At 33.9% G+C, this 11273-nt stretch overlaps 2 protein-coding genes across 2 annotated transcripts; one reads left to right on the plus strand and one right to left on the minus strand.

Moving 5' to 3' along the window:
• Positions 1 to 4554: 4554 nt before the first annotated feature.
• On the minus strand, positions 4555 to 6448 carry LOC106292951 (protein OSB4, chloroplastic). Its single transcript, XM_013728621.1, has 7 exons — positions 6000 to 6448; positions 5761 to 5902; positions 5573 to 5669; positions 5390 to 5493; positions 5167 to 5311; positions 5007 to 5074; positions 4555 to 4932 (listed from the first exon to the last, which is right to left on the minus strand). Exons 1-7 carry the CDS (start codon positions 6356 to 6358, stop codon positions 4807 to 4809), a joined length of 1041 nt encoding a protein of 346 aa, XP_013584075.1. The 5' UTR covers positions 6359 to 6448; the 3' UTR covers positions 4555 to 4806.
• Positions 6449 to 9539: 3091 nt separating this feature from the next.
• On the plus strand, positions 9540 to 10937 carry LOC106293224 (thioredoxin O2, mitochondrial). The gene is made up of 7 exons (XM_013728881.1): positions 9540 to 9676; positions 9741 to 9831; positions 9950 to 10015; positions 10086 to 10136; positions 10208 to 10287; positions 10462 to 10506; positions 10643 to 10937. The coding sequence occupies exons 1-7, from the start codon at positions 9647 to 9649 to the stop codon at positions 10739 to 10741; spliced, it is 462 nt and encodes a 153-aa protein (XP_013584335.1). The 5' UTR covers positions 9540 to 9646; the 3' UTR covers positions 10742 to 10937.
• The last annotated feature ends 336 nt before the right edge of the window (positions 10938 to 11273 follow it).

Raw genomic sequence — 11273 nt, forward strand, 5'->3', positions numbered from 1 at the left:
AACATTGATGATGTTGTCAAATTTGGAGCTGAGCCCATTGAGAAGGTGCATGACCAGAGCACGATCAGAAACAGGAGAGTCGACGTTCGTGAGCATATCAGATATAGATTTCAGCTTTTGACAGTATTCATGAACAGACATGTCTCCGATGACGAGATTGCGGAGCTCATTCTCCAGTTGTATGGCTCGTGCTTCTTTGTTGTCACGAAACAAGTTTTCGAGTGTAAGCCATAGCTCACGAGCCGAACTTTGCGTTTTCAAAACTGAGTTGAGAAGAGATTCAGAGATTGTGCCGTAGATCCACATCTTGACGGTGTTGTCAAGTTGGTGCCAGTTTGTGTCTGTAGGTCCAGTGGGTAGAGATGAGCCATCAATGTGACCTGTAAGAGAGAAACTCAGACAATGAGTTTCAAGGAGGATACGCCATGAATCGTAGTTCATCTTGGCCATGTCAAGCTTGATTGGTATGTGGGCTTGAATCTGAGTAAGACATACAGCAGAAGGTGTAGTAGCCACCATTACAGTGATTTTTGCGGTGATCGTGAGTAAAGGAGAGAGAAGGGTTTTGGTTCAAATAAAACAGAGACTGACAGAAAAGAAAACAGAGACAGACAGAGAAAAAAAAAAGTTGCAGATTTCAGAATAGAGAAGGAAGAAGGAGGTTGAATGGGCGGCTAGGTTTAGAGTGTTAGCTCTGATACCATGTTAAATGGTCAGAAGCACAATCGATGTCCTTCTCTATGTATTGCATTATCAATATATACAGGTACAAATGTATCTCGTGAATCAATCATAATAATTACAAAATATAATGTTTCCTATTCTATCACTCAAATGCCATGAGCTGTCTATAAAATGAGCCGTAATCACCATGTAACTGGCACCGGTATGAGGAGCATTCCAAATATCAGTCGTCAGTGACAGCCGTTGATTGTTCTCCTTAATAATCTTCTTCATTGTCTCTTTCTTTTTCACAAAAGTCTCAACAATATCTCGGGTCGCTGTTCTTCTAGAATGAGGCACGTAAAGCTTAGTCCTGTTGCAGAAATTCCTCCAAGCTACGCTCTCCACCCAAGATAAAGCCAACTCTCCAACAACCATCATCTCATTTGTCGCCTCTCTGAAGACAAATTCAGAAACTTTGTACACTCTGATGTTACCATCGTCGACATCTAAAGCACCTTGATTATTGTCTTTGTTCACAGACCGCCATGCTTCGTAAGCCTTGCACGCAATATTAACATGTTTCTTCAAGCTTGTTGTTCCTGATTTTGTTGCACACGCCATCTCCTTCCCACAATAGTTGCAGACGGCTCTATCATTATCTTCTTTCTTTCAAGTAAAGTGTTCTCAAACCTTTGACGTCCTTTTCTTTTCTGACCTTGAACCACTATAGCCTTCTGTTTTCTTACGCTTGCCTTTGTTACGAGAGATTGGTGTCTGAACTTCATCTCCTTCGAGATCATCATCACATGAAGACACCATCTGCATTATATACAAGACAAGATTAAAAACAATTCTAGACAAGACCAACAAGTTACAAGCTTACAACAAAGAAACATAGAGCATAACATATTCAAGTTTCAAAACAAACAAACTTTGTTTAACAAAGAGTCAAAGAACAAACACAACATAATGTCTCATAATAAGACTCAAAGTCTCAAATTCAAATCGGGAATCAAGGAAGAAGAAACAAAACTTAATCGTAATCAAACAGATTAATCAAAACCATAAACAAAAATCAACATTCAACATTCAACACTCAAAGCCATAAAAAAAAAGAATCACAACTAAAGTTCGAGACTTACCCTAAATCGATTTGTAGACAACGCTGTTGAGGAAGAAGACGCTAGGGTTAAAGGTCGTTGCCGTTGATGAAGAACTTGATTCTGATTCTGATAGGATTCCAGTTTGGTGATGTTTGATTTTGGATTTATTGGTTATAAATCGACAACAAACTCTTCGAATCAAACGCTTATGGGGGAGTGGAAGGGGTTCACGACACGAGCAAAAAGGGCTAAATGTGCATCGGGGATGTGAAAAACCTATCTACAAGTGGTTTAGTCTGGTTTAGGGCTTTTAATTCGGGTCTACAAATACCCGATTGGGTATAGGGTACGGTCCGGGTCGGGTCTCCTATCTGCGGGTCATTAGAATCAAGACCCAATAGGGTAATTGGCCTCTACCCGTACCCGACCCGAACCGGGGTTTTCGGGTCGGTTCCGGTTCGGGTTTTCGGGTTCGGGTAAAATGCCCAGGCCTAGCGGGAAGTATTACTTTCAGGCGATCACAGAGTATGCTCGACATAATCTTTGATTTGTTAGTTCTCAAAGCCACATATAATTGATCCTCTTTGTTTTTTCAAGAGTTTGATTCTTTAAATTAGTGTTTTTTCGCTCTACGACATTGTCTTTTTTTTTTAATTAGCTACTTTGTCTTTTTCTATGAAGGAATATTTGTTGTAATTTTTAAAAAGCTATTTCTATTATCCACCATATCTTAACTAATCTAGTAATCAAATTGATTGTTTCACCAAATTTGTTTCCAATCACAACTTTTGCTTTCAAAATCTAACAAAATTTAGAGTATAGCATATGTCCTTAAGAGTATACCAGATCTTGCTCTTATTTTCTTCTCATTAGCTGATACTTGTTTTGCTCTTCGGTGTAGGTAGCCTTTCTATCATCCAGATTTGAGAATCATTTAGCCGCAGACCCAAACCATTTCTTTATACTTAAAATCCGGAGCTTTAACCAAATAGTATTGGCCTAGTAGTAAAAGAGCTCCAACTGGAGCTTACGCCATGGGTTCGATTCCCTTTGACTATCTAGCCGTGCTATATTAATGGTTTAGTTGCGTATCCGGATACAAGACCTCGTGGAATTAGTTTTTAGGACTAGAAAGCCTTTAAGATCCCCCACGTCTATCAAAAACAAAAAATTCAGAACTTTTTCATTTATCCACATTCATTAGAGTTACAAGCTCCTAGATTACAAGTGATTAGTACATTTCATAAATATGTTTTTCCAATTAATAAAAGTTGGTTTTTAATTTGACCACTAGACAGCATACTTCGACAAAATAGTAATATAATAAAAATTTCTTAACTCTGAATAAACAAAGTTGCTAGTTTTTGTTTTTAATAACATTATGTATGATTTATAAAGTTTTGGATTTAAATTGGTGAAATATTGATATTGAATATAAACAAAATAAGACTGTTGAATTTAAATAAAAATTATAGTATCTTATCCGACCTTGTAAGTCCGATCCAAACAAATCAGCTAACTTTTTGGTGTTTGGTCAACAATTTGCTAATTTCTATATCAATCTGATATCTTTGTTTTCTTGACAAAAATTCCTTTGTTTTTGGTCAAACTTAACCAAATTATATATCAAGAAAAAGAATACATGTTCATTGTTTCTCACATGCAAAAAAAAAAACAATCTTCGCAACACACAAATCAAAATATTACAAATAACAAAACATGGCTGCAAAATATAATTCAGTGATTGTAGTTTTTCTGGTGGTGATGATGATAATGGCGATGGAAAAAGTTGACGGAGAAACATCGGCTGAATGTCGTGAACGTTGCAGTCAAAGTTGTGCCATGACTGAGGCGCTTCCGGCCAAATGCCTCCAGAGTTGTTACAGAAGATGCCAAGGCTTACCATCTCATACAATAGGTAACTATTTCTTTATGTTTATTTTAACCAAAAAAATAAGACAAAAAAGTTTTTTAAAAATGCCAAAACAAATGTAGAATTTATGATTATTGTGATGTTGTATAAGTTATAACTATAGAAAATACATTTCCTCTTTTTATCAACGAATATATTATTAGATTGAATTTCAATAAACGATACTATTGTTTCAATTAAATGATCGGAATACTCTTTGAAAACAAAAGATGAAAACATTATGAGTGAATGGAAATTTTAAACGATAACGTTTTATTTTGAAAACGTGAAGTATCATTCATTAGTTAAGTGGTTTAAATCTAAAAAAATAATTGCATTGTCTGTTCGAATAAATTTCATATAATGTGTTTAAGCAATATAACCTTGTAGGAATATGTCCCTCAGAGAATTATTTTCAAACACAATATATTGTATAAAGATTATTGCATTGCAGGGTATTATTTCATTGTCAAATTTTTAAAAAATTATACTATTTTAAAAGAAATTTATTATAAATAAAATAAACGATGTTTTCACTTTGGAAATGCAGGCATAGAAGAAATGAAGTCATGAATCAGTGTAGGACTCTTGGAAAATACATTCATAAGAAGCATGAATCAATTTTAACAATATTAAACAAAAATAAACTTAAAACCACTTATCTCTTTTTATTTCTATCTTCAAAATTTATTCAAATTAGAATTAAAAAATAACATAAACGTTATAATGTGTTTGTGGAATATAAGACCTCGCAAATTTCTGAAAATCAATTTTTTATGACTTGTTGGTTTTCAAAGCCGGTTTTCAAAGCCATATACTGGGCCTCCTCGACTCCACATTGTTATTCTCATAGTTTGATTCCGTAACTTAAACTTGTACGTTCCCTTTGTCTCTACTACTTTTTTGTCTTCTTCTGTGAAGGAATATTGTTGTAATTTCACAAAAGCTATTTCTATTGTACTTCCCGGATATCGTTTATCCACCAAGTCTTAACTAACCCAGAAATCGAATTGATTGTTTGTTTCAGCAAATTTGTTTCCGATCACAACTTAAAGAATGCTTTCAAAATCTATCAAAAACTTAAGAGTAGACCACATGTCCTTAGGAATATACCATATCTTGTTCTCAGTAGCTGACACTTGTTTTGCTCTTTGGAGGAGGTAGTCTTTCTATCACCCAGCTTGGACAATCATTTAGCCACAGACCCAAACCGGTATCTTTATGCTTAAAATCCGGAGCTTTTTCATTTCTCTACATTCATTAAACGATTAGTACCCTGCAGTAAATATGTGAAAATACAAAGGTTCTTTAACATTTTTCCCCACCTTGTTCAATCTGTTGTCCCACCACTTATTCATGTTTTCCACCAAGTCCTTCCATGATTCCTCTCCGGCTACACATATTTTACAGAAGCAAAGATTGGTTTATACAACAGTAAGAAAAATAAACTTCAGTTTCAACAGTAAGAGAACTTCAGTTCCTTACCCTTTGCTTGTTTAGCGTATTTTGACCTGACAGGAACATCGAACTTCAGGGCTTTAAGATCAGACAATATCTCATTGGGAGCCTTGTTAAGCCAAAGCGCTTCAGTCCCGTCTTTCTTCTTGAAATCAGGGTGTCTAGGATTCACCTGTAGACAGACGAATTAAGCAAAAAAAAAGGGAACAACTTGGGAAAAATCTATCACGGAATGTAACAAATCTATTACCGATCCATTCTGTTTGCTTTCGCGGTAATCACACCATTCATCCGGTTTACCAACAAGATCCAACCAGACATCAGTTTGAGAATCTCTTTTCTTGAGAAGGCTAGCTAAAAGAAACAAGAATACGAAATGTTCATCAATTTTTAAATAGCCAATCCCATAGGGAAACATGATCGACACACTTACCAGAATGCTTAAGCACGCTTTCTTTTTGTTCCAAGGGTGGCAAAACTTTTGGTAGGGTTTTAGAACCCTGAATGTAGTGGAGATCACTAACCATTATCTGAATCATGGAAACAAACATTAAAAAAAGAAGTAATAATCCACTCCAAAACCAGATGATAAACTGATAACATCGTCTCTGTTATTCTTACATGAACATAAGCTTGATCAGGCTTTGCTCCAGCTATCTCACTGGCATCCACAAAGATCTGTCCCGTGATATGAACCCGATCGTTTTTCTTCAAATGACAGTTGGCAGTATGAGCTAAATCCCCTTCGAATATTACTGGAATCCTGATTTCACATATGAGAGTCGAAACCATTTGAATTCAATTTCATGGCTTCGGTTTATTTTGGGTTTGAATTAAAAAAAAGCTTTGAAAAGCCTAACCAGAATTTATGAACTGAATCAGAGTTTGGATCCGACCCAGAACCAGATGGAGGTCCGTGAGTGATGACGGTGCCTGCCCAGAAGCTTCCGTCGGGCTTGGCGTGGAACTCGACGTGTTGGTTCACGTACCCGATCAGATCGGTACAGTTGGCGATTTTGGGCTGGTATGGTATCTCAGTCGGTCTTGGCCACGTCGCCGGCGACAATGACTCAGTGATGCTTCCTCCGTGATTACGGCTACTACTTTTCTTCCCGGAGAAGGTCGAGTGACATCGCTGAGACAAAACCCATGATTGTCTTGCTCTTGAATTCAACAAGGGTCTTGTTGATTTCGATAGTGATCGTACAATAAACTGCATTTTCGCGAAACGATTGAAGTTTTAGGGTTTATGGGGTTTTCTTTTAAGCCCCCTCCCTCTTTCTCGGCAACCTTTCGTTATAAAACGCTGTAGTTTTGTCGCAAAATGACATTTTCCCACTTAACGTTTTGTAATAAGACTAAGCAGGAGTGTTCGGGTATCCCATCCGGTCCGCCGTATTAGTTTTTTTTTTATTCAGTTTACAAGCTTTAATAAGAGTCTGTAGATTCTTTGACTGTTAATCAATTTCCGAATTCATTTTAAATTTAATTAATAACACTGCAGATTCATGTAAGAACATGAAATTTAGTATTTAAAATAACTAGGTTTTAATTGAGTTTTTCTAACTATGTTTCTCTGATAAGATATTTAATGAACTAACATCTTAGTCGTTTTAATAATTATTTTGGTATAATATATAGCAATAAAATTTTATAAATATTACTAGATTTTGATCCACTCTTTTAAAATGCAGAAATAACTTTTTAATAAAACGAAAATCATTTTTGATAAAATTCAGTCTAATAAAAAAATTGGAATTTTGATATTTTATTTAGTGTAGATGATATTACTATTTAGTTGTATTACTTTGTATTTATAGTAAAATGAAAAATATATATAATATATAACATTTTTTTTTCAAAATTTTGAACGTGTACCGTAAAGAATTAAGAGAATAAAAAAAGATCAAAGCATAACAAACCCATACACTGAAAAAGAATGGCGATGTTCGTGCTATATATTTTCATTCAACTAAACAATTTGGCTGAATTATTCAACAAGATATTTACAAAGGCGGATAGCCTAGCACGCAGTGTCAGGAAGCAACCGTTTTTCGTTATTCATATGGATCAAGATCTTCCGGTTTAGTTCACAGAGTCGGCACGAGTCATAAGTTGTTGACAAAAAAAAATTCAACAAAATATTATTCAATGCTACTTCTACGAAGTTGGTTCATCTTATCGGATTATGCTGGTTCAAATATCTCGACAAATTCATCACACACTACACTCATTTTCACTTGACTATAGTTTTTTTTCATTTTTCTGATAAAATTTTTAATGAGACAACATAAAGTACTTTAATATAATGGAAATCAAAGATAAGTGTTATAATATTGAAGTGATGTGTATTACGAAGTGTTATAGATTGACTTAATTTCCAAGTTTATTTGTTCTCCAAATTCTACTTGTACTTGGTCTCTGGGCTATTGCATATTTATATAAAAGATTCATTATCAATGGAATAAAAACATATAAGTTTTTTTTCTTTCTCTTCTTTAATTACAAAAGATACATCAGTTATTTCTTATTGTCTTTTTATTTACAAAACAAAAACTATATGTAAAGTACTTACTAGATTTCAAATATTCGTTTCAAATACTAATTTGACAGTTTTTTGGCTGCGGTACGGTTTTAGTTAGGTTTAAATTTAGATTCGGTTCAGTTTAATTTGTTTGGTTTAAGAAAACTTTAACCGAAGTCAACCAAAATTAGTTTGGTTTGTCTTCGGTTTGATTCAGTTTGAGTTTGGTTGTTTGGTTTTGTTTGGGTTGTTTGTAGTTTTAAGTTCAACCGAGTTAGTTTTTAGTTTTGTTCTAATTTGGTTGTGAAAATATAATTTATATTAAAAAAATTATCACAATAAAAATATTAAAAATGTAATCTAATATTTTTATATTATTATCTTTGAATATAATATAAATATAATAGGTAGGTTTTCAATTTTGATGATAGTGTTTAAGATTCATATTGACTTATTTTATTGTTAGTTGTGTTTTCTCTTTTCTTTTAAAAGTCAAATATATAAAATTATGTTTACTTGTTTTGATTAAATTGTTAATTATCCTAAATATTAATATTTTTAGTATATTTAGTACTCTAATTAACATTAAACCAAACCAGACCATTTAAGTTGACAATTTTTTTTAACCAACTGGTTAGGTTATGCCTGGGCATAAAATCCGGAACCCGAAATCCGAGTCGAACCCGAACCGAAAAACCCGACCCGTTATCCGACCCGAAATGTAAAAATACCCAAACGGGTCTTGTAGGGTGGTACAAAAAATATCTGAACCCGATGTGTTATTAACCGAATCCGAACGAGGAACCCGAAAAATCTGAAATTAATAGTCAATATAAATATTTTGAAATATATATAAGTATTTCAATTATTAAATTCAATATTTGTGGTAATATGATATATACTAATAAATATTAAAATTTTAATAAATGTTTTAAGTACACAATTAGTTATAAATAACTATTTTATAATTTGCTCATTGAAATAAAAAGTCGACTCTCTATAAGGCAATACATATTGTTTACAAATGATGTTTGTTTTCATGCTTGATTTAACATTTTATTGTTATTTTATCAATTTTATGTGTGATAGATTAATTTTTATTTAATTTATATGTTTTTCTTTATGGTTTGCTTCAAAATTTTTGTTTTTTAATTCGATTACATCCGAACCGATATAACCCGAATCCGTACGTTATATGATTACTTTATGGGTTTTAGGACGCAATACAATTTTGAACCGAACCCGAAGCGTTATTATCCGAACCCGGTCCGTACTGATAAAATTTTAGTATGGGACCTAGGAGCGTAAACCCGAAAACCCGAAAAACCTGATCCGAACGCCAACGTGTATCCGAACACCCAGACCTAGGTTAGGTGATATAATTGGTTGGTTTGGAGTTGTGTTCAGCTGGATCGGTTCAGTTCAGGTTTTTTTCTCATAGTTTTAGACTTTAGTTACAAACTCCCCGGATTATTTTTACGGAGCTAATTTATAAATCAGATGTTATACGTGGATCACAAATATGTATTTCAAAAATTTAATTCATATTTATTTGATATAATATCTAAAAATAAGTATTTAATATTTAAATAAATACCTTAAATATCTAATTTTATATAAATAAGTATATATTTTTATGTTTTGCTTTTAAATTTTAGATTTTATTTCGGGTTATCCCACCCGATCCGATATAACCTGAATCCAAACGATATATGATTATTACATAGATTCTAGGATGTGATACAAACCCGATCCAGAACCGATATGTTATATTCGAACCCGATCCGTACCTAGAAATGTATAAAAATTCCCAAGAGTATTTTTAGGGGGATAATTGATAAATCGGAAGTTATACGTGGGCCATATTGTAATTTGCTACTCTTGTTTAATTCGTTGTGCGAAAACGGAAGACAAGGCTGCAAATCGGGATTTGGAGAAACCCTAGAAACCGGCGAGAGAGGTGAAATCTTTGGGGTCGAGACGATGAAGAGCGACTGGTTTAACTTGCATCAGGTCTCTTTCGAGTTCTCTGCGTTTTTTTCCGGATCTTTGACTAATATGCCCCCAAACTTTGCAGATTGCGAGAAACTCATTCATAGCTACATCAACCGTGTACGCTTCCACCGAATTCAACTTTGATCGAAGAAGCTTCTGCTTTTTTGCACCAGGTAAGTGTGCTTCAGGATATGATCTAAAATGAATCGAGACTGAAACGGTGAAGAGAAGAACCAAACCGCATGTTCGTATTTTCAACTCTTACTGATCTCTGCAACTTGTAATTTGTAGACAGATCTGGCTTTGTCGTGTTGAAATCGGAGAAGGAGTTCAACAATGCACTCAGCAAAGCTCAAGGTTAGATCTTTCTTTGTTTCTTTTCATTTGATATGATGTGCTTAGTGTGATTGTATCTTCTTTTCTTCAGATGGATCTTTGCCATCGGTTTTCTACTTCACTGCTGCGTGGTGTGGACCTTGTAAGTTAATTTATTTCTCTGAAACCAAGTTTAGGTTCTGGATAGGCTTTTTGTTAATCTGTGACCTTTAGGCAGGCTTATCGCTCCTGTAATGTTGGAGCTCGGTAAGAAATATCCACATGTTACTACATACAAGGTCGACATTGATGAGGTATGTTTGCATTTACATATAAGCCACCACTGTTGTGCTTTATGATTGGAAGCTTTTAAGTATAGAAATTGCTGTGGCTGAGCCACACATAAATTAAACTGTTTCTTTGTATCCCATCTTCTTCTTCTTCTTCTGAGTATCATTAACTAAGATAGCTTCTTGTCTATTCGTTAGGGCGGTCTTTCAAATGCTCTTGGGAAGTTAAACGTCTCTGCTGTGGTAAAACATCTTCTTTTTTTTTTTCTTTCGGAATTTTAATCTGTACATTCTAGGATCAAGCATGTAAATTGATATGAGCTCAATGTGAGAGCCATCAATCTAATGGGAGACTTATTTTGATGGTTGATGAATGCAGCCAACAATGCAATTCTTCAAAGGGGGCGTCAAGAAAGCAGAGCTTGTAGGTGCAGATGTCATTAAGCTCAGGAGTATCATGGAACATCTCTACAAGTGAGAGAGACTCTGTCACTTGTTTTACTTTTTTTTTTTGCTGCGCTGCGTCAAAGTAATGCACCAAGTGATTACGAACAAGGAAACAAAAAAAAAACTTTGTTAAGATCGTTATGGAGACTCACTGTCTCACGGCATTTATTTATCAATGTACATAATTTTTGTGATTTTATCAAAATAAGTTTCATTGCTTTGAGCTATTACTTTGTTCGTTTGTTTTAAAGTTTTGGGCTTCGCCAAGTTCTTCAATTCATAATGGTGTTTGGGGCTTATTATTATTATTTTAAAACTAGTTGATGTCCAGCTCCTTGTGCAGATTATTATATCTATATACCTAACAATTTTTAATTTTAATATTTATTTTTATAAAACAATAATAACTAAATTAGATACAAAATTTAATAATTTAATAATTAAATTAGAAAATTTGTATTTGAAATTAAATACATGTAGTATTTGGACTGAAAAAAAATCATGTGGTATTGAAAAAAATTATTAAAAATCACAACTATTAAACATTAATAAAATAACAATAG

This window comes from Brassica oleracea, chromosome C5 (genome assembly GCF_000695525.1).
Source record: "Brassica oleracea var. oleracea cultivar TO1000 chromosome C5, BOL, whole genome shotgun sequence".
In the NCBI taxonomy this organism is placed as follows: Eukaryota; Viridiplantae; Streptophyta; class Magnoliopsida; order Brassicales; family Brassicaceae; genus Brassica; species Brassica oleracea.